This window comes from Falco peregrinus, chromosome 1 (genome assembly GCF_023634155.1).
Source record: "Falco peregrinus isolate bFalPer1 chromosome 1, bFalPer1.pri, whole genome shotgun sequence".
NCBI classification, from domain to species: Eukaryota; Metazoa; Chordata; class Aves; order Falconiformes; family Falconidae; genus Falco; species Falco peregrinus.
In genome coordinates this window covers 129,428,621-129,455,336 of record NC_073721.1, presented here as the reverse complement: position 1 = coordinate 129,455,336, position 26,716 = coordinate 129,428,621, and the positions used below count along the sequence as shown (strand labels likewise).

Genomic DNA, 26,716 nt, shown 5'->3' with positions numbered 1-26,716 from the left:
GGTTCGAGCTTTTTTTCCACATTTATTTATCCTCTGGCTTGCTGAGGCACAGGCTTGCCGCAAAATGCGGCAGCCCAACTGGGCAGCAGCGGGGCCCGCAGGGAGCAACTTCCCTGGTCACTGCGGCGGGAGCTGGAACGGCCCCGGCCCAGCGCGGCGAGAGCGGCGGCAGTGGCGCTCCGGGTCCGTGCCGTGCCGTGCCGTGCCGTGCCGTGCCGTGCCGTGCCGTGCCGTGCCGCAGGGCTGCGCACGGGCTCTGCAGCGGCGCCCGCGGGACCCCGCCGGGTGGCTTCGCTGAGGCGGGAACCCGGCAGCGCGGGCTGACAGGCTCCCCTCCGCGCGCGCCCCTCCGGCCCGGGCGGCGCAGGCTCGCGCGCGCGCGCAGGCGCGGGAGCGGGCGAGAGGGCGGGCGCGCGCAAACCTGGCGCGCGGGGGGGTGTGTGGGGGCGGGAAAGCGCGCGTGCGCCTGTGCCTCCGCGCGACCGGCCGGGGGAGGGAGGGAGGGGCGCGCGGGCGCATGCGCGCGGAGGAGGGGGGCGGGCCCGGGGGGTGTGGGGGGGGGGGGCGGGAGCGGGAGGGAGCGAGGGGAGGAGCGCGCGGCAAGCGCCCCTCCGGCTCCGTGTGAGGGAGCAGCGGAGCCCGGCGCTGGGACCGGCCCGCGATGGAGTGAGCCCCGGCCGCTCCCGCCCGCCCTACCGGCCGCGCTGCGAGCCCTGCCGCCCGGCTGAGGGCCGCCGCCTCGGGGTGCCGCAGGGGCGCAGCCCGGCGGCGGACGAGCGGGGAGCGCGCCCCGGCCGGCAGGCAGGCAGGAGGAGCCCCCCCGGGGGAGGGGCTGGCGCTGGGTGCCCGGCTGCCGGGCGCGGGGAGCGGAGCGATGGCGGCGGGGAGAGCCGGGCGGCTCCTCGGCTCCCTCTGGATCGCCCTTCTCCTCGGGCAGCCGGACCCGGCCGCTGCCGCCGCTCGGAGCGGCTCCCAGAACCTCCCCACAGGTAGGGAGCCGGACGAGAGCCTGACAGCGGCGGCGGGGGGCGAGGGGGCGGCGAAGGCGGCGGCGCGGGGCAGGGGGCGCCCGGCGGGCCCGGGGCTGTGAGGGGGGCGGCGGGCGGCGCTGAGGGGGCGCGCGCCGGGGGCCGCGGGCGGGGGGGGGCCGCGAGGTCGGTCCCTGCGCTCCCCTCGCGCGCCAGCGGCACGGCCGCGGGGAGTGGCGCGCGCCGGCAGAGGCCACTGCACACCTGCGCGGGCGGTCGTCGGCGCCTGGCGGGGGGGGGCAGCCGCGCACCTGGGTCCCCTCCCCGCCGCTCGGCGCTGCCGCCGGTCCGTCAGCTGCGCCTCGCGCCCGCCCGCCGCCGGAGCGCACGTGAAGCGAGTTGGGGCGCGAGCGGCCCCGCCGTGCCTGGGGGAGCCGGCAGGCTGGCTGGGGCCGTGGGGGCTGCGCACCGCGGAGGGGTGGCGGGCAGCCTGCGGCGGGAGAGGAACGTGCCTCACAGCCGTGCCGCGGTAGCCCAGAAACGAGCGATCTGGCAGCGTTTCAGTCGCTGTATTTCTCACACCTTTTACCATTGTTACCGTTAATGATCCCTGATTGAATCCCGATTCTTTATAGGCCATGAAAAACGTAACCTCATCCAGGTGAAGCCTCGCGTGCCTGTGAGAAGCCTTTCTAAAAAGGCCCTTGCAAAAGACCGTTAATACTGTAGAAGGCTCCCTAGTTTTGCAGTAATGTTATCTGCTCGTTTTGCAAAATGCTGGCTTTAAAAAGTAACTTTTTTCCCTTTCCTTGTCAGCAACAAAGTAGTAGAAAGCTTGAAAGGAAATCTGGACGTGAATGTTGAATGCTGGTTGTTGTTGCTTTTTTTTCAAATACTCCTCTGTACGTTGAGTCCTGATACATTAAAAGAAAGCTCTGTGCAAGTGGAATTTGGGGAAAAAACCCGAACTGCTGGTTAAATAAAGTGGTTTTTAGCATCTTGGAAAAGAGGGAATGATTAAACTCTGATATTAAATGGTGTAATTGCCCTGTTTCGAATCATGTTAGGCAATAACGTCTGCAGTAGCTCTCATCTTAGATACTACTTGTGTAGCCATGTATGCCGACTCCTGTTGACAGGGAATATATTCATTCATGTATTCTCTTGCACAGATTTGGAAGCTTTGCAGATTCCAGGTCTGAAGCAGATAAAAATTTCTTTTTGCTTTTGAAAAATACTGTACTTGGATTCAAAGATCTACAGAGTATGTGTAATAGATAAGTCACTTTTTTTATGTCTAAAATCTTACCACGTGACAATTCTTTTTCGGTATTTACTGATCTGCTCACTGCAGTTATGGTTGTGTTGGTTGCTCTTTGCTACTTTAAAAACTTTTATGGTTTGAGGAAATCAAGTTGATAGGTGAAATCTATCTGTTGAAACCAAATGTTTGAGTTGAGTCAGCAAAGGGGGAGTGATGTGCTCAAACATGCAAAATAAAACCTTAATTGAAACTGTTTATCAGAGCTGGAATTTAGAAGTATCGTTATGGAAATCTTGGAAGTTCAGGTGAACTCCTACTCTCTCCTCTTTCTCTTTTTGTGGAAAGTGCGTTTATGCCATAGCAAGGGGTACTGTCCCATTTCATCCCTGGTAAGGATCAGGAGCCTGGCTTTCCCTAACCCTGAGGGTGTTTGCAGGTTATTTAGAGGGAGCCAGTGACTGAGGAGGGAGAGGCTTTCTTGGTTCTTTGTCTCGATGAAGATAAGATACTTTATGCATAGTGGGAGTTCATCTTAATTCACACTCTTTTCCACCTGATTATTACTATTTTTTCTTAAATAGGGGATGTTCCACATACTTTCATATTTAGCAAGTGGGAGAGGGACATCCAAAAGTCCCTCACTGCTCGCAGGAGGGGAGTCTGGTGCAGATGCTCCACCTCATGCATGAAAGTGCTCCCCTTTGTGTTTTAGATGCAAGGATGGCAGTACCATCTTCTGTCCCGTGTTTTGTGTGCAGCTTGACCTCTAGAATGCTCGTAAGAGGCGTGTTACATTGGTGTAAGGGGCCAAAGGGGCCGAGGAGCACCTAGTTTGTAGGTCCAGATGGGGCTTTAGCTGTGAGAACTGCAACTCTGCTTGTCAAGTCTGAAGTGCTACTTGCTGTGTCCAGAACAGCGGGTTTTTAATGGAGGGGGAAACCCCCCCCCCAACAAACTTACTTTTTGGTGTTGATAAATATGATATAAATGAGCAGAAGTGAAGAGATTTGGAAGCCTGTATTCTTTGTAGTCGTGTATGTTTGAGTGACATTTGATCCCATCTATAAATAGCCAGTCATTACACTGTGAAGAAGAAAAGAGTGTAGCTGAATTATTTTAGGAAAAAACTGTGTAACTTCATTTATTTGTGTATCTATGAACCTTAGTATATTTTCTAGTCTATTTGTTTTGCAAGTAAGGTAAAATGAGCTACTAACTTTAGAATTAGGACAATATTTTACTGAGCTAAGGGAATAAAACCAAATAAATCAGTAGTAAGGAACAGGCATCTACCTCTTGTAACTGTTTGAAACTGACTTGAGATTGATGTGAAAACTTTGATCTATACTGGATTGCGTTATTAAGAATAAAATTGAAGTTGGTGTCCCTTTTAATTTTTAATAGAAAAGCTGTGATAACCTATATACACCATTAAGATTCTGAATTAGATTATTCAGAAGCAGGAAATTTGTTCTGTCTCTCCCTGGTATTCTTGAAGTCCTTGGAAGTATCTTTTGTTGTTAAAGGGTAAACTGGCAGTTTTGGAAGTTGACAGTCAAATGAAATGAGAAATTGGTGGGCATGGAAGCTGCACAAGCCTCCCAGAACTGAACAGGTCTTTTTAGTGACATGTTGATTATGGATAATTGGTGCAGTATGTGCTGCTGTATGGGATGCTCCTTCTGGGGTGTGAGAGTAGTGTGCAGATAGCTAAAGAAGATGGGAGCATAAATCACCTGGGTTCCTTAGAAACATAAGGTCTTAATTTGTTTCTGTTTTGTGTGCACTTCTTGATTATTTCTAAATATATCACAAGTTAAAAATAGAGTAGAAGTATTCAGGTCTCTGTTACATCCCAAGGCACTTAAGCATAGGTCTGCGGTTGATATTCCTGTGTCGTATAAATACGGTATATGTCAGCCTTGTGTATTCTGGGTGTTGCAGATGATCTGATAGAAGCAGTTTGATTGCTCAGAGCCCCTGTGATGTGCAGAGACTAGTACCACTGCTTATACGCACGTATAAATAGCAACGGTGGAAAGGTCTGTTGATGCTGGAGTGTAGCTCTTGTGAGGGTGAACTATTGTTCTAATAAACTGTGTATCAAGGTGCCTTTCCCCGGGGCTGGGGTGATGCATTGTTGCTTGTCCTCACCAATAACTGCCTAAGTTGCATACGGCTTTTATGGCATGTATTTATTTACTTTATTAGTCATCTAAGAAATGGGTTTGACTTGCTTATGAAGAGTAATAAACTAGTGTTTCAATTTAAAAATTGTAAGATGTGTGTACACACCTGTGCCTAATATTTACCACAATGAAAAACAGCAAACAAAAATTGTCATTTTTGGGGAAAAAAACCCCAACTTGGTCAAGTTACCTCCTGCTAACTTATCAGTGCAATTTAAGTAAATACATAAGGTATATTTTTCTTTATATAAATAAGAATACTTGATTATTCCTGATGATAAAATGTTTTTGTGATTTTTTTTTTTTTTAAGGCACTAACCTTCAACCAGAGATTTTCAGAGAAATCTGAAAACTATGTAGGCACCTAACTGAAGTTTTCTGCATTGCCAAGTAGAGGAGGTTGATAAGAAGTGAGCATGGAAATGGAGTGGGAGTTTAAGAAAACTACACAAAGAGCAATATGCTATGTTTCTTAACCTTTACTTTCAGAATGTAACTTGTGCAGCACCAGCTTGAGTATGATAAAGGGTTTGAAAGCAAATCTTTGTACTATCACTAGTTTGGCATGGAAATAATTTAGTGTATAAAACATGCTGATTATGTTTGTAGCTAACTTTTCTAAACATGAAATGTTTTTATATATGCAAGTTCTGTGAAGTTTCACTTTGCATTGTCTGTGAGGTGGTATAACTGAAATTCTTGGTAATAACTGATTAATACCAGCTTCCCATAAGGAATCTGTCCTAGTGTCAAGAGATGTCAGTCAGTGGAAGGGAGGCTTCATGCCGCTTCTGTTTAACCAGTTTGCATTTTAGGGATTTCAGGGGCTGCACTATTAGAATTAAGCTGGCTACAGGGCCAAGATTGCAGCTTCTCATGCGATAAACCTATTTTGTAACCAGTATTGAAGTTGAATTACTTTCCTATGAATGTTAAGAACTGGTTGTTCAACCCCTGAAAAACCCAAAGTCACAGTATGTGTTTGGAAATGGCAGCTGAGGCAGCGCTCTGCTTGCCTGGCCTGTGCGCTGGGCTTGGGGTGGAGAGGTGCTGCCCCAGGTATTGAGGGGTGCTGCTTCAGGCTGTTCGCTGCAACAGATCTCTGTCCCTTGAATAGTTAAATGTAATTGCTTTGAGGCTATTGATCTTGTTAAAAAAAAAAAAAAAAAAAGCAAACCAGCTCTTAATAGAGAAAATGTCTCAGCACTGTGGAAACAACAGTCATATTTTACTGATTGGATGCTATTGATCTAGTTCTCCAGTTCAATTGCCAAAATGAAAGTGGTAATCCCAATTAATTCCATCTAAATACATAAGCACAATTTGTATGTGTATAGCTGCAGAGCTCTTTAGGAAAACTGAAACCCGAACTTTATATGGTCTTTTGGGTGCTTTAATTTTAAATGTTTGTTGTTTTTTTTGGTGTGGTTTTTTTTTTACTATTTAGTATTCATGCTGAAAAGATTATCTTGATTTTACAAAAGAAGCAGACTATCAATTTATGATAAACCCTTTTTGTGGAAAGTGATTTAATGTTTAATTTCAATGAAAAACATTTAATGTCCCTTTAAAATCTGATCACTGCAAAGCAAAAGGAGATTTTTGGGTTTGTTTTTTTTTTTACATTGTGACTAGACAGTATCACTCTACTCATTGCTTCTGGATGTTTTGGGATACTTGAAAGTGATTGGACATGTGGTTGTGATTTTTTTTTTTTTTTTTTTTCTTACTAGCATCCCTAACGGTGCTGCTCAGAAAGGGCTGTCAAACTCGAGAACTTGCTGGGCTCTGAATATGTAAACTTACATATTTTTTTAGGTGTTTGCTGATTCTCATTGCCAGTCTTTGAACTTTCCTGGTTCAGCTTTGGTTTGTAGTTGTGACATGACCAGGACAGAGTATGGCATTTTTAGCAAGGAATGTACTGGTAAATCTATGATGTGACAGTGTTTTATTCTTCCTGTTCCTTTTGCATTCTAGTTTTCATAGTTATTCAGTAAGAAATCTTGTCTTGATAAGTTGATGTAGGAACAGTGAATTACATGTTGGAGACAGCTTTTTTTCCTTCAAAATGCATCATTCTGCATACATTAGCAGTGAATTTTCTTTGCTGTGAAGTGGTTTGTGGAGCTGACTTGGTACTGGTTTCCATTGAAGAGTCAGGTGCTCAGCTTGTGCTGAATTTCTTCATTTGCAATTTTAATCTATTGATCTTGGTGCGTTGCATAGGTGTTGGCTCATACGAATTACTTTTTATAATATAATTTTTGGTGGTTCAGTTATTTTGTGTGTCATCAAAGTGTAGTAGTTTGATATTTTTTGGTATCCTCTAGTTGTATAGTTTTGTCCAGACATTTCCTAAAAGATGTGGAAAACCTGTTCTGTGACAAAATTGCTCACTACTTCATTCCTTTGTTCAAAGAATTTGAAGATACTACTGTCCTTTGTAGTGAAGTTAGGCAAGATTTTAATTGTTAGCCATACAGGAATGAATTTTACTGTGTTTCTATTAAATTTTCTTTTTACTATTGCCTTAAAAAAACTATACTTGCTGGATTTTGTTTTATTTTCATTTGTCTACTATACAAGCTTAGAAAATGTGTTAGTTTTTGAAAGTAGCTGAGCCACTTAGCAGTCCGTCGATGTTTCAGCCCTTCGGATCACCCGGTGTGTTTTTACTTGGTGATGATGGGAGAGCTATCCGAAGGTGTGACTGCCACCAAATGCCTGAATGTCTTTGTTGTCTTGTTTACTATGGTTAGTAGTTCATGTGTCTTTGTACTTATGCTCCCTTAAAAATTCACTTCATGTTGTCTAGTTTTCTGATCATAATGTGCTTTATATCCTTCTGGGTTTCAGGGGGGTTATATTTCTGCTTGATTGGTATAGCTCTGCTGAACTTTGCCACCTACTGATCTTTTCTAATCTTTCTCTTTGGCTTGGACATAGGGCCAACTTCTGAGTTTTTTTGATTCTAGCTTTCTGCCCTTACATATATGTGGGCTCTTAATATTTTACCTTTGTTTTTATTTGATGTCTCTTTTCTTTTTTTTTTTTTTTTGTTTTGAAGCTGTCACATTTTGTGGCACTGGGTCAAAGCATATGTCAGTAGCAGCACAGTTGTCTTCCATTATTATTACTATACTTTGATAAATTTATCTTGTTTGATGTGCTTTTTACTTCTTTGACACGTGTCTAATGTTGATGTTGACCTAGAGGAAAACAACGCAGTGCTGCTGCTTTCGAGGTTTGTACCAACACAGGCTTAACCGGTGTTCCTTGCATATTAAAATTTTGAAGTTAGACTTCACATAGTTTTGAAGGGACTTTGTGCTTTTCTATAGCTTCCATCTATTTAATGTTCTGTATGTAGTTTCTGGCCAGGTATTATTGAGTGCTTTTCTATAAAAGTTTTGCTTTATTTAATGTTTTCTTTGCAATGATGTTTTGAGCTGTAGAAAATCTTAACTTGTCTTCATATTTATGTGACTATGAATACATATAATATTTTTATGTCTGTAGCATAGCAATTCCCACTGCGTTGTTTTGGCAGTAAAAACTGTATCTCTGATCATTTTGGCCCCATTGATTTCTCTTTTATCTTACTGTTGGCAGAGACCCCTTTGTATTCTGACATCACTAACCGGCCTGAGCACTCAGAGGCAACTTCCATCTTTTTTTCAGCTCAGTTTTCAGTCTGATGGTCCAAGCAGCTTGCTGCCACTTGGGTTGAGGTGGAGTCAAGTCCTTCTGTATAAGCTTCATTTTTCTCAGGTTTCCTCTGTAGTTAATAAACCTGAACATCTCTTTTTAACACTGCTCTGCAGTTCATGCATTGAAACCCTATAATGTAAATGTAGTGAGAAAGGGAGAACCACAAACAGAGGCTTTGGATATTCTTTCAAGAAGTAGAGCAGGCTGCCAAAAGTCATTTAAGTCATTAGACCTGTCATGACTTTTAAAATCTCTTGAGAGTGTATTGAGAAGCGGAGTATAGCTTGCTTTCTAAATTTTAAGGGGTTACTGTCACAGTGGTTAAAAAATGAATAATTGTAACAGCCATTGGTTTCAAGCAGTGTTTTATATAGCAGAGAGGAAAGCTGGGTATTAACAAGATGATGAAATATTTCCAAAAGTAATTTATAAAGCCAGATGCTCCTGTTTGAAAGCAGATGGGGAAAGAAGTATAAAAGAACTAGAAATAGAGGAAAACTTCATCCAGAAACATTTTCTGATGTGTTGGGACACCTAAACAGTTTGTAGTGTACTCCTGTGCAGCGGGAATTGGAATTTTCAGTGTTGTACTGTGAGCGCTCACGTTGCAGGAAATCCAGGTATTTTGTTAATCAGTTTGTGAATCTTTTATTAGAAATGTGTTTGGGCAGATATGAAACACAGCATGTATGAAGTCATTGCCAAATGTTAATCCTGTTTTCATGTGTTCAGTTTCAGCATTTCAGGCTGGCAGTGCCATTAAAAGGGGGAGGAGGACCTGCATACTACGCCCTTCGATTTGCTTTCACGAGCATTTGTGAAGGATGTAGGGAATTGGATCAGCTCCCTGATGTGCTGTGCCATGTGCCTGCATGGGTGCTTGTGTGAGCAGAAGGGAGAGGGTGACACGAGCCTGTTGGAATGGTGTCGTGGGAAGGCGAGGCTGCTTTTTCTGGTGGGGGGTAGAGATTGGCTTAGTATGTGAACGTGAAAAGCACTGTGAACAAAATATACTGCATGTCTTATGTCGCTGTATTAGTCTAATGTTATGACATATTATCGCATATTGATTTCAGATCTAGAGATTAAAACTTCGTTGAAGTGTGCATTATTGTTTTTAAATTACTTTGATAAAATGTTTCATAAAAATTCATCTTTAGATTGATAATGAATTCTCAATTTCGCTTTAATTACGGCTTTGGTTTGTTACTTTTTTCCCTGCACTGAAATCCCATTTGTTTGACTAGTTCTAAAGTGGGAATAAAGTTACAAGTTTCATCTTAAAATACATAGCCTTGTAGAAAAGAAATGTAAAACTATATATAAATAGGTTACACTTTCAGAAAAGGATAGTGGCCTAGTAATTTTTTGAGTGCAGTAGCTGTTTGCTTGCTTGAAGTCCAGAGGAAATCATTTGATGACGATTACCTTGCGTAGCATCATTTCAGGTGTCACTTTGAATCTGTCACGTACTAACAGCTGTGTTGTAGCTTTGTGAGGCCAGGACTTTCAAAATCATCCTTGTACCAGTAGTGAAATCCTGTAAGGATAATGCTGAGTTGAAACCTGGTTGGGAGTGTTAAGAAAAGCTTATAGATGTCCTATGATGGGACAGTATGATAGTGAAGGTGCATGGGAAACAAACCAAACCAATTTATGGAGACTTCCAGCCAATTGAATGGTTAAGGATGACATTATCCAGGTTTTCACAGGAAAAGATTTGTAGAAATTAAGTGTCAGGGATGTGCACATACTGGGAGGCTGGTGTGAAGGTGAGGTGTATTTGGGCTGTATAGCTGGGGGCAGGTGAGGGGATGGAAAACTGCCCCCTTCCTTCACTGTTGCCTATCTGTATATTTTTGGTGGTTCTGCAGAGCAGTTCAGGGGAGGGTTCTTGAAATGATTTAATCCTTGTTGCTTAAGGAGATGATGGTAATGCAGAGGTAGAAGTCTTTATGCTGATAGACCTGCCTCTACCAATCAACCGAACAGTGCAGCCTGTTGTGACTTGTTTAGATGCTGATGAAGGGATAATCTCAAGGATTACACCTGAAATTACAGGAGTATGTTCTTATTTCTTTGCAAGGGCCAATTTAAACGCATTTTATGGGACACACTATTTTTATTAGCAGTAAGTACTATTAGAGAACATACAGCAAATTTTGGGTGGGACAGTGCTCTTCTGTAATTTTCCCAAGTTGCTTCCTTTTATAGAATCTGACATGGCTTGTTATCTGTTTGAAGTGTAAAATAGCTTGTTTATCCTAATCTTCTCATGTAGTTGTTTATAGCTATTTCAGGTCTTCGGAGCCTTAATTTTAAGTTCTGTAGTTTTTCTTTTGTTGCTACGGATTCTTTTTACTTACATCCTTATTTGAAGTTTTTAATATTTAGTATTTACAGTAATAAATAATAGTATTTACAGTCGTTTTTTAAAAAATATCTGAATACTAAGAGATCAGAAACAGCTTGGATATCTGCAGTGATTTAGTAACCATTTTGATGTTGTGGTTTTATGTAACTTTTTTGAGATGTGGATGAAAGAAAAACGCAAATCATAGCTACAGGAAGCGTAGTGTCATATTTGAACTACTGAGTTTTTTTCAGTTGTGCTATTGAGTGTAAATCAGTGTTCTTCACCTTTCAATTTGTGGTCTTTGAGTACACGCAAGTAATATTCTTTATAAGTGATGTAAATATTGTAGGTCTAGCCTAAAATAATGAGGCAGAATCTGCAAGGTAACACCACAGCATATGAGCAGAGGTTTTAATATTTCAAATTTGAGGGTTCTGGAGGGTAGAGAAGTCTGTTTCTGAACGTGGAGGGAGAAGTCAGACACCAAATGCATCCAAAACAGGATATGATATATTCTGACTTCTAGGTAGTGCTAGTTAAAGGCTGTTTCTGGTTCAGATTGATTGGAAAATCTTGTGCTCATGGTAATAGCATGATCAGCCCCAAAATCTGAAGTGTTATTTTTCTTAAGTAGTTTTTTTCCAGTTTTCTTTCTTTACTGATTGTTGCCAGCTTTTCATTTTACCGAGGAAATCAATCTAAAGGAAAAAGCCAGCATTCATGGTAGCTGAAGATATCTGTCTATACCACATCTGGTCTATGTGTGCGTTTTGATCTGTCCTGTTGTTTGTTCTCTCTGGAGCTTACCTGGGAGGTACCACTGGTCACGGCTCTGTAGCAGAGGTTGAGCCTATGCTTTGGAGTTTCATCTTTGCCTTCCCATTCCTCATGCACAGGCTTTATTACTTTAGCATAGCATTTTCATGCATGTCCTTTGCTTATTAAAATTAAAAGGACCTGTAAGAAACAGATTTTTGCCTTTGTTTTTATCTTTTCTCAAGTTTAGCCTATACAGTTGTCATTCTTTTTTCTGCAGGAGGCTTTGGAAGATTATCAACTGATTGTTTCTGTTATTACAGATTCATCAGTGGAGCATATTGATTGCTTAAATCTAGTTTAGCTCCTGTTACATGGGTAAGTTTATTATTCTTAACTTGCATGCTGAAGGACACTTGCTTATTTTGAGTGCTTGCACTGAGTGGAGGAGAGGGTGTGATGGGGTGATGGTGTACATTTAAAAAACAACCAAAAAAAAAAAAAGGGCCTTTGTAGATTCTGCCTTACAGCTACTGGTGGTATCAAGTGTCTTGCTGAATTATTACCAAATGCAAATCTAGATTCACTGGCCTATCTTGACTGTGATTCCCTTGGGATACAAAGCAGCTGGAGTGAGTGGTAAACTGAACCTCAAATCACAACACATTCAGTGAACTACCTGTGTTGCTAGCATCTAATTTCTTGTAATTTGTGCAGTCTTGCTGTCTGTCAGTTGTATTAAGAAGGGAAGGTGGGTTGCAGGTTGAGTTGATGGCTTGTATCAGTCACCCAAAGACTGAAAATTTATGTATTTTTTAAAAAAATGTGCAGCTTTTCACAGAACAAAATCAAGAAATGGTTTTAACATATGAAATGCAGTTGAGGAGTTCAGACAGATTTAACTTTAACCTACAGTGTCAGAAAGAAGGTAGAGCGTGGTTTCAGCTAGGGAGAAGTTGATACATGTGTCCTAATGCCTTTCTCCTAGCTGTGTGGTTATTGTCTGGCATTAGCTGTTAGCACAGGTCTTCGGAAGACTGAAGGGTAAAGGTCATGTCGTTACCTGAAACACCTGAAAGGTAATGGTAGGATGGGGTCATAATCTGTTTTTTAGTGTCCAGCAAATTGTTATGGATGTTTTTTGCTGACTTTTTTTTTTTAAATAACTTATTAGTAGTTTCAGAAACAGAACTTAATCTTTCAGGGCTTCCAGAGGTGCTGTGTAGGTGGGGAATTGTTACCTATTCTCTGCAAATAAGCAGAAATATTTCTGTTATTAGTGCTGTGCAGTTTTTTGATTGTGGAAGCTGTTGTGGGTTTTTTAGGTAGCATTTTGGAATTCTAGTAACAAGAACACCTTTTGCTTCATCATTTGGAAAATACCTCATCAGGCAGTTTTCTAACAGATTAATAGAAGGGATTTAGATGTTGACCAAATGATATCTGGGTATCACTGTAAAAGCAGGTTCACATTTGATTCATTCTTCTATGTTTTATGATAATAATTGTTACATTTATGCAATCTTTTATAGCAGTCTGAACATCCGTGCTTGTTCTGTAATTGCTTATATATTCTTCCACACAGCCTTCAGTGGTGTCTGTGTAGAAGTAATTTCAGTTTGAGGTGCCATTTCCTAAATGTTTGTAGAAAAAAATATGACTTGTTTTCAGGTCTTCGGATTTGCATGTGCGGGTAAGATAGAGTGAAGAAAGCAGCCATAATGTATTCTGCAGGGGCATTACTGCTCACTATAAAAGAGGTGAAAATGAAAGCATGAGCTTGAGTAGGCCAGTTGGGGAAAACCAAACTTTCAGAAATCCCAAAATGTCTGTTTTGTGATTGTAACTGACATGCATTTTAGTATACCAGTGAGCATATCAAGACTCAAAGCCAATTTAAGATGGTGTAAATATCTGACAAAAATTGTTTGTAAATGTAGTCTGCGTGTCCTTTCTTTAGCAGGCTTTTGATGCAGGAAAAGAGCAATGAAACAATCATTCTTCCCACAGAAAGAATAAGTTCAGTAATTTACCGCAAAGGCATTACATGTTAATTATTTGTTGTGCACTTCACCTTTAATAAACAGTTCTGGGAGTGTGGTTGCTGTTTCTTTCAGGTTAGCTCCTCCCACCCCTCCCCTTTGTGTAAACTCTGTAGTGCATTTTCTCAGCAATTGCCTCCAAAGTTACTACTAAGCTGGATTTCACAACTTTCTGATAAAATCAGAAACATGTTCTGCAACACATTTATTTGCCGTGGCTTTGTCATCCCTATGTCTTAACTTTTTTGCCTATAAAGATAGACCTGGACCTGATACGATTTTCTTTATACATGTTTTTGCATTTTCAAACTTTGATTTACAGAAAACAGTCATAAAAAATTGTTTATCATGGAAGTCTGTAAAACTGTTTGTGACATCTGGCATCATCACCTTATGATACTAGACTAAAAAAGAAATCTGGTGATCAGAACTATCACAGAAGATGGAAGTTGCGCTGGTCAGTAGGTCAGTCTTTTTAGATTAAGCTGGTAAATTTTTGAGAAACTGTCCTGATGACTTGGAGATACTTTTGAGCACAGCTGTAATAGCATGTAAGATCTTTCTCAAGTTGCTTCATGATTTTTGGTGTACAAAAGTGTAGATTTTCAGACTGTATCCTGGAATTCAAACATAACCTGGTTTGTGGCATCCACAAGGCTAAACTTACATACAGTTTCCTAATTAAGTCACATAGGTAAAATCCCTGTTAGAATTTGAATAAAAAAATTATGGATCTGTTTGCTGATGGCTTTTTCAACCCTGAAAAAATCCTAGGTTTTCTTTTGCATGCCCCCACTCCACAGCTGTCTGTGGGAAGTTGTATGCAACGGATAATGTAGTGGGAGCAGAGGCTGACACCCACCTCCCCTACACCCTCCTTTCAGGCAGTTGTAAAGAACAGTAACGTCCCCCCTGAGCCATCCTCCTCTCCAGGCTGACCCCCCCCAGCTCCCCCATCAGACTGGTGCCCCAGCCCCGCTGCCCATCGCTGGACACGCTCCAGCCCCTCCATGTCCCTCCTGCAGTGAGGGGCCCAAAGCCGAACCCAGGATTCCAGATGGGGCCCCACCAGCGCCCAGTATGGGGGGATGATCCCTGCCTGGCCCTGCTGGCCACGCTGGTTTGGACACAAGCCAGGGTGCTGCTGGCCGCCTTGGCCACCTGGGCACACTGGGGGCTCGTGCCCCGCCGCCCCCCCGGGCCCTTCCCCCCTGGCAGCTCCCCAGCCCAGTGCCCTGGCCCGCAGCTGCCTGGGGCTGGTGTGACCTGCGGGCAGGGCCTGGCACGGAGCCCCGGGGGCCCTCAGACAGCGGCCTCGGCCCTGGGGCCTGGCCTGCCCAGCCCCCCCCTGCAGAGCCCCCTGCCCCTGGGCAGATCAACCCCCCAGCTGGGTGTTGTCTGTGACCTGACCAAAGGGGCACCCAACCCCTTGCCCAGATCCTCGATACAGACAGCCCTGGGGAGCAGCATATGTGCCCGGCAGCTCCATTCACCACCAGTCTTTGCATCCAGCCAGATTTTTGGTCAGCGTACGGTACAGGCATCCCAGCTGTGAGCAGCCAGTGTCTCCAGGAGAATGTGGTGGGAGGCTGTGTCAGAGGCTTTACTCAAGCCTAAGTAGATACTATCCACAGCCTTTCCCTCATCTACTAAGCGGGTCACCTTGTCACTGGAGAAGATCAGGTCCGTCAAGCAGGACCTGCCTCTCACAGACCCGTGCTGACTTGGCTGTGTTTGTGTCTGGTTGTCTGGTATGTGCTGCATGATGGCACTCAGGGTGGTCTGCTCCATAACCTTCCCCAGCACTGAGGTCAGGCTGACAGGTCTGTAGCTCCCCAGATCCTCCTCCCTGCCCTTATAGATGGGTGTCATGCTGGCTAACCCCTCATCTGCTGGGACCTCCCTGGTTTGCTGGGAGTGCTGGTGAATGATTGGAAGTGGCTTAGTGAGTGCTTCTGCCAGCTCCCTTAGTACCCTCAGGTGGAGCCTATCTGACCACATAGACATGTGCGTCAGAGTGGTGTAGCAGGTCACTGACCATTTCCCCTTGGATTATGGGGGCTTCATTCTGCTCCCTGTCTTCCAGTTCAGGGGGCTGGGTACCCAGAGAACAACTGGTCTTGCTATTAAAAGCTGAGGGAAAGAAGGTGTTAAGTACCTCAGCCTTTTCCTCCTCCTTTGGCACTATGTTTCCCTCCACATCCAATAAGGGGTGGAGATTCTCCTTAGTCCTCCTTTTTGTTGCTAATATATTCATAGAAACATTTTTTATTGTCTTTTATGGCAGTAGCCAGATTAAGTTCTAGTTGGGCTTTGGCCCTTCTGATTTTCTCTCTGCATAACCTCATGACATCCTTGTATTCCTCCTGAGTTGCCTGCCTCTTCTTCCAAAGATCATAAATTCTTTTTTTCCCTGAGTTCCAGCCACAGCTCTGTGTTCAGTCAGGATGGTCTTTTTCCGTGACAGCTCATCTTTTGGCATATGCAGCTGTCTTGCTCCTCTGCCTTTAAGACTTCCTTCTTGAAGGATGTCCAGCTTTCCTGGACCCCTTCGCCCTTCAGGGCTGCTTCCCAAGGGACTCTGTAAACCAGGCTCCTCAGCTGGTCAAAATCTGCCCTCCAGAAGCCCAGGGTGGAAGTTCTGCTGACCCCCATCTCCTCCTCCAAGAATCAAAACCTACCATTTTGTGATTGCTGTGCCCAAGATGGCCTCAAACCATCACGTCACCTGCAAGACCTCTGTTCACAAATAACATTTTCAGTGGGGTGCCTTCCCTCGCTGACTCCCTCATCAGCTGTGTCAGGAAGGTCTCTTCCACATGCTCCAGGAAACTCCTAGATTGTTTCCTCTGTGCTGGATTGTGTTTCCAGCAGACATCTGGGAAGTTGAAGTCCCCTACAAGAACAAGGGCGGGTGATCATGAGACCCAGCTGCTTTTTGTGCTGGTTGGGTGGTCTATAACAGACTCCCACCATGTTACCTGCCTTGTTGGCCTTCCTCCTGATTCTTGCCCATAAACACTCAACCCTGTTGTCACCACTGAGTATTGATCTGCTGGCTCTTCCTGGTTCTTCCTTCATCATTCCCTGCAGCTGGAAGGACAGAGGAGAAGACTACTTGGGATGACTGATTAAGAGATCAGGAGCACAAGGCCTTGAAATCTCTTGATTGCCCTTGGATTTCTTGTTGCAGCTTTATCGCTGCCTACCTGAAAAATCAGTAATGGATAATGATAAAGGTAAGGAAGGGAGATACATACAGTACAAGAAAAATTGAGTTGGATGCAACGTGGCTGTGTAAGGGAGGCAGAAGGTGGTGAGCTGAGCTAGAGAGTAACGCAGACGCTTGTTAGGCAGCAGCACTGACATGCATAGTGTATCAGATGACGATAGTAAAAGAGTTTGACAGATCTTTTACTATCTTCCTTTTTTCTGTGCAAATCCACCTTGGAGTGGGAATGAGTTACATGTGCTGAGGTTTGGATTTTATGTGGTTGAGTAATGTGTTTGTATGCAAGTCCCTTACACTTTTGCTGGATTTGCAAATTGAGGTAGTTACCTATAATTTTTTTAAAAATTGAAATTCATGCATCTTTAATGCTAATGTAATGCATAAACGCCTACATACTTTGTAGAAGTAGGATTTCATTTGATAAAGTTACAGAAATATAATTTGGTTTCATAGGGAGATTGTTGTATTTACTTTGTGACTTGCTATAAAGCTCTGAGGCTCTGTGAGGGTATTGACGCTGCTCAGCAAAGCTGCGAGGTGAATAGGGCTCCGGAGGACTGAGGTGGGGAGGGGGAGAATATCTCCCCTTCCCCCCCGAGCTGGAAGGTCCAGCGTTTACACTCTTCATAGCTGTCAACAATTAGCTTTTTAAGTAAACATGGAAAAGGTTTTTAAGTATGTGAAGAGGAGTATAATTATGAGAACCTTACTACCTTAATGTGACCTGGAAGCCACACTGGGATTGAGTAATTTTATTTAGATATATTTACTTGGCTAAGTAGGTGAATGTAAAATCCAAACCTGAATACTATAGTGAGGGCCTCCTTCCTCAGGATTGTTTTCTTTCAATTAGTGTGGTGCTTGGAGCCTTTCTCAAGTGTTCCTCTTCTTCCTTACTGTAGAAGAAATATTTTTCCTTTCTTAATGCTTTTTTTTAAACCACTTTAACCCTTGACCACTTTGGTATGAAGCTGAATAGAAGAAGAATAGAGTAGCTGGCAGTGCCTGTACCAAGATGTGAAATAGGAAGGAGAGGTCTTGCTTTCTAATTTTGCTTGTTCTCTTTTTCTGGTACGTAGCACATCAGTGCAGGAGTAGAAGCCTGCCTCGCTTAATAAACACTTACAGACTTTGGTTGCATCCTGCAGGAGTGTAAGGCCTTTTAATGGTGCAGAAGTATCACAGAATTTTTAGAAGTCTTAATTTTTCTGAAGCTTAAAAAATGCCATTAACAGTTGTAATTGAGAGTCATTACCAGTATTGTGAACCCCAAAAGACATCTGTGTTCTTTCCTAGACTTTGGATGTTAGAGAGCTAGTCTTTTTTTCTGAGGCTCGCTCTAATCCTGTTGCTGATATTTTCATTGCTTGACAGAGCAGAGGAATGTCTGAGGCCGCAGCAGGGGGCTGGAGAAAGCTGTTAGCCATCAATGGCAGCAAGGGTTGAGCCGTGATGGGGGAAAGGCTCTGCGCTCCCCTGTGTTTGAAAAGCAGTGGCTAGAGCCCAGCAGATTTTCCTTCCCAGGACCAGGAGGAGTAATTCACACACGGCGCAGCACGCTTGCCTTATGGTGTGGGAAGAGATGAAGGCTGCATTTATGCAGCTTCATTTGCTCGAGAAATTAAATGCCATTTTGTAACTGTGAGCACCAAGGACCAGGATTACAACCATTTGCTTTATACCTGAAGCGACTCTTGCTGTGCCATGCCTCTCTGGCACCAGCTTTGGCTAATGGTTGTATCACAAAGATTTTTAGTGGCGATAAAGTATAGAAAGACTAAGAACTTAAAACATTGCTTCCAACGTGATGGCTATTAAAGCCAAAGCTTTTCATAATCTGTTGTGGCAGTTTGGTTATTGTTCTTAATTCACTCTTGCACTGGAAGCATTTTCATGGTGAAAAGCTGTTTTGTGGATTTATACAGAGAGAGAACTCCTGAGTTTTACATCTTGGCAAGGACAATACATATACTATGAGAGCTAAATGGATTTCATTATCCCAAAGACAAATGCAGAAAAGCCGCTAAGAAGTAAATATATATTCAAATTATATTTCTGTCACCACAATTGATTTCATATATGAATTAAACATAAAAAATTACTTTTTTGATGTCTGAGGTTAAACAGTTAAAATGTTGCTCTGGAACATTACAGAACACTGATGTATGGACAAGTTACATGGAAATGTAGCTGTGCATTCTTGACGTTTATCCAAATATTAGTCAACGTTGTAGCCCATTGATGCATCCTTTGCTTGAGAATTGTTATGAATCTTACTGATCTTAATGATGCTAATATTAAGTCAATTCTTTCTGTGAAAACTGAGTAGCTGATCAATATACAGATATTTTTTTGTGTGAGTGCCAGAAATTGATTTTAATACTACTTATCTGTCTCTAGCCTCCCTGGGTTCTCGAGACGTTGTTTTAAGAAACAGGTAGAGAAGTGTCTTTTATATGGGTATTAGTTTTGTGGCATGGTACGGATCTGGCAAAGGAATTAAACTTATTAAATGTATGTAGTCATTGCAAGGATTTTTCATGTGGGCTAAACAATATAGTTTCTAAACATTAAAACAGTGAGGTTTGTGGGAATACAACACGGCTGCCTTGTGTCTTGAAAGCTCCAAAGAAAGCACTGTAATTATGTTCACTTCACTAATTCAGAAGAATACAACCTGTGAATTTGACTTGACATTTGAATCTCTATGGCATGAGAACTTCAGGATACGTTTTTAATTTGCATAGTTGGAGATAAAGGGTACCATGCATACAGATCTATGCTGCTAAATTTAGACGTAAAGCATAATATTAGCTGAAAGACCTGCTTGAAAATAGTTTGAGAAGTGTACTTCTCTCTTGCTATAGAGCAGTACAGACAAGCTCACCTTGTGGGGACTTAGCAAATGGCGAACCTCCTCGTAATCTCAAAGGCAGTTCTCCCAGTGAAACAAAGGTCTGCTGGAAGGGCATGTGTATGGGGCCCACAGTGCTGAAAGGCTGGTGGCTGTTACTGACCAGAGGTTAAAGAGCAGCGCAGCACAACCTAAATTGTTAAAATACAATCGTTGTACTGAAGCAACTGATACAGGGTGGGTAAGAAGGTGCTAATCTGATTCCTTTGTTGCACCATTTCATAAGCTTGTGAATTGAGGTGGTGGTGTGTGCTGGTAATAGCAATTCCATTGTTTGTGCTGTACTGCTCTCTTACTCTCTGAAATACAGAAGTTATTTTAGGCATTCTTGGGTTCTTTGAATTTTGTGTAAAGGTGTAGTTGCCGAGTGTTGTCTGCAGGTGTGTGACACAGGTAATGGAAGCGGAAGCAGTGGCTGCCCATCGGGGCTTCAGTACTGCTTTGTCCCAGGAGCTGGTCCCTGTTAATGATGAGGACCTGATGGTGAGACTAAGCTACACGTTCTCTCACACTGGCAAATCTCCATTGATTTATACTTGTATACACTTCTTGTTTTCCTTAGCAGGTTTTTGCTACCTTGGTAGTATATTTTTTTCCTGTAGATCTTTACGTATTTCAGCTGCTGTGTGAACCTAAAGGAATTCTATAGACATGAAATGACATTAGCAATTGGCTGGGCACTGTACTCCGCTGTGTGCGCCCTGTCTCCAGTAGCTGTTTCTGGTGGAACTAGGCACTTTGCATGCATGCTGTTTGTTTTGAAGAAAACTAGAAATTAAAATAAAATGTGTCAGTCTTTTCCGAACAGTTTTCATATGGAAATAAAGCTACTTGGCTTGTTACTTTGACAAGTGAATTTTATTGTAATGTGCTGTTTCACTGTTGTTTTGTGCAGATTACACCATTCTTATGCATATAGTCTGGTCACATTATAGTTTATTCATGACTAAAAATTATTTTGGAGAAGTGCAGAGCTGCTAGCAGTTGTCACTTTCCTGAGTCTTTCTGAATGGCTTGAAATCACTATGAACTCTTGAACTGTCGTTTCTTGTTCCTTGGAATATTAACTTTATCACTTAAGAAAGGAGCACAATTTGTGTGCAGAGAATACACAGTATTTCATCATTTCAATCTCCAATTTTATTTTATATGGAAATCAAGATACAAAATTCCAAACCTTGAATATTCTCCTGTGACCGCAGGGTGTAAGGTGACCTCCTTGGCTCTGGTCCCAGTCCAGGAATGTATAGTTTCTTTGAGTTAGACTTTGAAACAGGTATTACTTTACAATTTAATTGGCTGCATACATCTCAAAAAGGATATAAAGCAGTGGGTTTTTCCACTATGGAGACATAAAGGCTTGTTTCACAGAAGAGGAGGCATAAACAAGCTGGTACAAGGAACCCTGTATGAACTGAGCTATACTGTATACTTCAAGGAGGGGGGGCAATCCTGATGATTTTTTTTTCCTTGTGGGTTTTGGCAAGGTCAAACAAAACAGTCAGTGTTCTAGAAAAACTAAAAAATTCTTTTATATCTTGAAAACATATTTAAAGACCCCCCCTGGTCTTTGTGCCTTACTGCAAAGATTGTTCAGTCTAACTTTTGCGGGAGGTTCTTGCATAGTATGGTCACTGATGTGTTTTGTGTGTTCTGGTGACAATTTCAGATCTGGGGCAGCAACCAGCTGCTTTGAAACCAAAAGCCACTGACAATTAGAGAAAAGAAAAAGGAAAAAAGTTTTGTAGGGTAAACCCTTTGTTTTGGAGGCTTTTTCTTTTCTCTCTCTCTTTTTTTTTTTTTCTTAATAACGGAAAGTGAGCTAATTAGTGTCTGTAGCTGGATCCAGAAGCCTTTTGCTGACCTATATTCAGACCCCTTTCATCAGCTCCTGTGTGGTTAAGATCTTCATAGTAGTTATCTAGCAGTAAGGAGTCAGAAATTGCAAGGAGAGCGGATAAGCCTTTTAGTCCTTTGAATCTTGTGCTAGTTGTTCATTCCTTACTTCAGTGTTTTTGGCTTATCTTCAATTTTAATCTTACTTTACTCTTTTGACCTTCCTTCTTTGTAATCTGTGGCTTTTAATGTCTAAAAGGTCCTAAATATTTGATCAAAATAAGACATAATTCCCCTTCTGAAGAGAATAAATCACTTTAAAAGTGGCAGAAAGAGAAACCATATGCAGGCAAAATGTAGTTTGAGGGGAAAGATACAGTGTGCAAGCATACACAATCAATTACTGAAACCTGGCACTAATGATCCCTCTGCTCCTTACTTAGCCACATCCAGGCTTACAGTGCAACTTAGGTAGTTTCCATTAATCTATTTAACGTTAAGAGCTCTGGGCACAGAACTTTTTCATGGGCATTCTCTTAAAATCTCATTTTCTCCCAGTTGCCTCTGTCCCGGTTTCCCCGGTTTCTTGTTCAGGTGTACTCAGTGTGTTTCAGTTAGCCAGCTGCATCAAGACTTATGTCTTAATTATTTTGAGGGGAGAACAGGGTTGTAAGTTAGTGTGTCTCTGCTGTTTCATAATTGCAAGTGGGACACAGTAATAATGTGTATCCTTCCTAATGCTTTTTTAGTAGAGTTTTTCTGCTGTCCACGTTTGCAACAGCTTGTCTTTTATGAAAACCTGATTGCGGAACTACCACGTTCGTATTGCTCGGACTTGGAACTAGAGGGTAATCTTGTTACTGCTAACTAGTGGAGGTTGTTAGAGCTTTGAAGATGTCAGGTGCTGCAAAAGTGATATGCAGTCTTCATCCTGAGGTAGAGTTAATCAAACTGATGGAACATGCAGAGGAGACTGCAGATATGGGTAACATCTGTGGCAGAATAGGTTATAGTTACTGAAATACTTTTAGTTACAGTGTTTTTCTCTTGTGGATTTGGTTACTAATAACAAGTTGGAAAAAATTATTAATTATCACTCTTCTCCCTTTTTACAAAATCAGAGATGTCATTTTCAAGCAATTCCTGGCTTGTTAACTCCTGTACGTTTTGTCTAATCCTATCTGAATATTTTCTGGCAAGGTGGTTAAAATATTATTTAAACATAGTGTGTCACTTAAAGCTGATGTTTTTTCTTTTGAGAAAGCTAAATATTTAAAATTTTGCCCACTTTAAAATCAACATTTATATTAATGCATAACTAAATATTCTGGCAGTACAAGCCTGACATTTAAAATAAATTAATGTGAGTAGGCAGGGGAAGTCACTCAGTGAGCACTGGAAGTAGAGTTTAAGTGATCAGCTGGATTCTGACAGACATCAGGCTTCATGCTAGTGCAAGAAACAGTCACTTTGATGGAAATTCAGTAGATACTTCACAGAACCTGAAAATATTAATAAGGAACAGAAGAATCAGGGCAACTGTGTCTTCTGCTCCAGTCTGTAAATTAAGAAGCACGTGTGAGAAACAGAGATCACAGGACCTTGTGATCAAAGCTGTTCAGCTTAATGACTAGAGAGACTTTTGTCAATAGATCTTAAATGTGTGAAACATGGTAGGTTTGTAAATCAAAACCATTTAATGTTTATTGTTTAAAAAAAACCCACAAAAAAACTCCAACACCCAAATAACTTTTCCCGGTGTTTACAGCATTCAAGTTAATTCTCTAGAAAAGCAGCTTGATGCTGATATTAAGTAATTTTATGTAATAAGTATTTCTTTCTATGTAATAACATGTAAAAGTAGTACAGATGGGGTTTAGGCAGTACGATTGCTGATACACATAAAATAGCTTTCTCAGTCCAAAAATTATAGTATGATTACAGGGTATCATCTTGAAAATTACCAGCCTGGCTTTGAGGGGGAAAGATTTAGAAGAATAAAAATCATGATTTTTAGAACAAGTGGGGGATGGGATGACACAATAAAACTCTTTTCTTGTTCTTGCAGAGTAATAGCATTAATAAATTGTGTATCTTTCTTTTTTTTCTTATCCTGTGTTCTGACTAAGCACTGAAAGGACACCACCCGACAAAATCCTGACTTAAAAGTTCTGTTGACTTAATATTTTTTAGCTGCAAGTACAGCACTTCTATGGAAGATAAGTCTGATGCAATTTTAGTAAGTAACTAGTGTATTACACATTAAGATCAGTTGCAGGTAAAATTTTATTACGTTAAAATGGAACAAAAAGGATCTGTTGCATGTGCAGACACATTACTGTTTTGGAAGGAATTCTTTGTTGCGTCAAAGGTAATGGAAAAATAGGGGTTTGGAGCATGAAGAAGCATCAGGTTAAATGCATCATGAAAGAAATGCTTTTCTTCCCCTCACAATGCTTGTGGTGCTTTACTACATACTACTTTTTTTCTTTCAGACTTGCCCCCCAGCTTGGTTTTCTATTTGTGATTGGAAGGTGTGCTGCTTACAGGTGAATTCTAAAAAGCCTAAGACATTGGGCATTACCTGATCAGTTCATTCTTACTCTCCTTCCGTACGGTGGTAGGTTTGGCCAAAAGAAAAACCTATTGTTAGTGAGTCAGAAACAGGCCTGTGTCTGCATTTTAGGAATGTGCTTTTAATAGTCTTGGATAACTTACCTCTCAACAAGAATTGTTGGTGTTGGAGCTGCAAAGACTGAATAAACTTCCTGAGAGGAAGCAATTATAAAATATCCAGGAAGTTATTAGGACATGCGAACTTCTGCTCCTGTCTGCTAACTATATGAAGTGGTCTGACTTCATGCGGTGGAGCTTGAAAAAAATGGACTTGTTCTTCAGTAATAGGAAACTTTTTTATTGACTAGATGTCAGAAATGTGACATCAAGTACTGTTAAAGCTGGGGCTTTTATAAAGGTTCCTAGCCACCCTGAGAAAAAGGGTTCGTGGCAGTTCTTCAGTGTTCAGTACTCTGCCCTGCTGATAGAAATGGATCTCATTTTCATTATTGTTGATCCAGTTTTATTTTTGAGTAACAGCTTGTCAACTTCACACTGTACTTCTGTCTGGGAAAAACAGGCAAAAAACCAAAACAAAACAAATGACAAGGGAAGTGTAACAAGAGAGGCAGACCTGAAAAGGGAGGCATAGAAGATGAATTTCTCTGTGTTGCCTTCTAGCCTGATAGAGGCCCTCCTGGCTGCGCTGCTGCTGCACTGCTGTTCCAGTGTGTTTTATCCTCGCTAGATTAGATTGATCTTAAAAGAAAGGAGGATCATCTTCATGCGATTAAACACCTTTTATGGTTTTGATTTTTTTTTTTGCCTGTTTGTTTTGCCTTGTTTTATGCAGAACTGAAGTCTATTTGGATAAATAAAATTGTAGATGATTGTGTTCTTGGGCTGCCGTAATAGGCATGGTTTCTTTGGCTTTGTCTTATTAATGTAAATCAGAACTTGCAGCATGCAAGTACATAGTCCCAGGTGGAATAATGATTAGTTAGTTAACTGCAAGTGTTACAAAAATATAAAATCAGTCTATCCTCTTATGGTAATGTAGATGAGGAATAGCTTTTTTTTTTATATTTGAACGCAACCATTTTGAAACTTGAGCAAGTTCAAGTTCAGATTTTTCCTAAATCTGATAGCATGTAAAAGTATCTCTTGAATTTGAGAATGTTCTTGAGGATAGCTGAAAAACTTGTGAAATTTCTCTGGTTTCCAGGGTGTGAAGGAAAAACATTAACATGTAATGTAATGTATATTTTGTGGAAGTACTTTTACCATTTGTCACAGATGCTGTTAACTTGTTTTACTGAAAGACTCCAGCAGAAGCTTATTGAGACAGCTGAAACATATTTTTGAAGTTGCAAAGTGCTGTATTTGTCATGTTAATTTTGTAGTTGTTTCAGGGTTGTTTATTGCTGCCCTTTGCTGCTGCACAGACCATGCCACTAAGAACCCTATCCAGCTGCTTCATCTTCCCTTTCCTTTCCTAAAGCTTAGCCTGGCTCCATGAGACACCAGTATACAGAAAGAGCAAAGTCTGTGGTGGGCCATGTAAAGTAAGACAGACTATCTGTAAGTGTGGTCAGCATTAGTTTGTGTATTCTCCTCCTAGAAGTAATTCTGTAACTACTCTTTGAGAGAGGATACTGTGCATCTGGTGCAGTCATGCTGCAAGACCTGCATTATCCCAGAGGAATGTTGCTTCACAAATTGAAATTCTGTCTTTGTAGCGAGGGCTTTATCTGGTAGTTGCTTTGAAAATCAGAACCAGTTCACAGACTGATGCTGGAAGCTGGCTGAGCTGGTGAAAGAATTTGTAGTCAATTGCTGTTTTACTTTGCCACCTTCTGCTTTGGGAGTGAGAGGACAGCAGTGTTTGATGTTTATTAAAGATTTTATTCAAGTTCAGTTGTAAATGTGGTGAGATACAGATGACACCTCAAACAGGGATATGGGAGTGTGCTGGGGTTCAGCCCCTTATCTGAAGGAAAGGGAAGAAGCTGTCCTAGCTAGGTGCAGACTGGCTGTCCAGCTCAGCAGGGAACAGATGATACACTTCACATAAGCACTGTATCTCCATGTACTGTGCACTTGTAATCAGTGTCTTGTAACTACAAGTGTTTTCGCAGTCTCAAAGAGTAGTATTCAGTGTTTCTGTTGCTTTTGTTTTGTTTCTGTAACACAAATCTGGGAGGAAGGCAGGAGATAATTAATGATTCTCCTAGCAATGTAATGAATAATTCTTTCAATATATTTGTAATTAGCACTGAAGTACTATGCAAATTTTTTGGTGGTCAGAGTAGTTTGATGTGGCCTTTTTTTATGTTGAGAGCAATAAATCTTCCTGCTTGTTTTGATTGTGGTTTTATTAATTTTGTGGGACCTCTTCGAAATCAACTCTGTCACGTTTGGTTACAATTTGGAAATACTTGCAGAAATTCCTGAGTCTGTAGGGACTGTGTGTGCCCATATGTACATATATACGCACCTGTGCAAAATTAGCCTTGTTTACTTAAAAGCAGCTAGAAATGATGATGTGAGTATGGCTGATGTTTGGTGGACAGCAGTATTTTGGACTTGCTTGCTATTTCCATCTCTGACATGCAGTTTTCACTGCTCAACTAATTATATTTTGAGCACTTTTTTTTTGTTTTGGCCTTTCAGTGGGTTTAGATGTTTTAGCAGCTTGTAGAATGAGTTAGCAAAACTCAATGTTTTTCTGTGCAGTTTCATAGTAGCTGGCCATGCTTGCTTAAACTGAGCTAATTGGGGTGTGATTAAACTCATTTAATTCTGAAGAGAACAGAAATCTATGTACATCATTAATGAACTCCAGAAGGCCATTTAACTTATTTCTTTTCTTTCCTTCTACATGTCTTT

At 41.9% G+C, this 26,716-nt stretch overlaps 1 protein-coding gene across 9 annotated transcripts in view; it reads left to right on the top strand.

The window, feature by feature from the left end:
- Positions 1–571: 571 nt before the first annotated feature.
- The window catches only part of NEO1 (neogenin 1), a 212,085-nt gene continuing 185,940 nt past the window's right edge, over positions 572–26,716 (top strand). For all 9 annotated transcript variants that reach the window (XM_055818650.1, XM_055818644.1, XM_055818665.1 and 6 more), the window contains exon 1: positions 572–989. In XM_055818650.1, the coding sequence (XP_055674625.1) occupies positions 875–989 (115 nt within the window). In that variant the 5' untranslated portion in view covers positions 572–874. The remainder of the gene's footprint in view (positions 990–26,716) is intronic.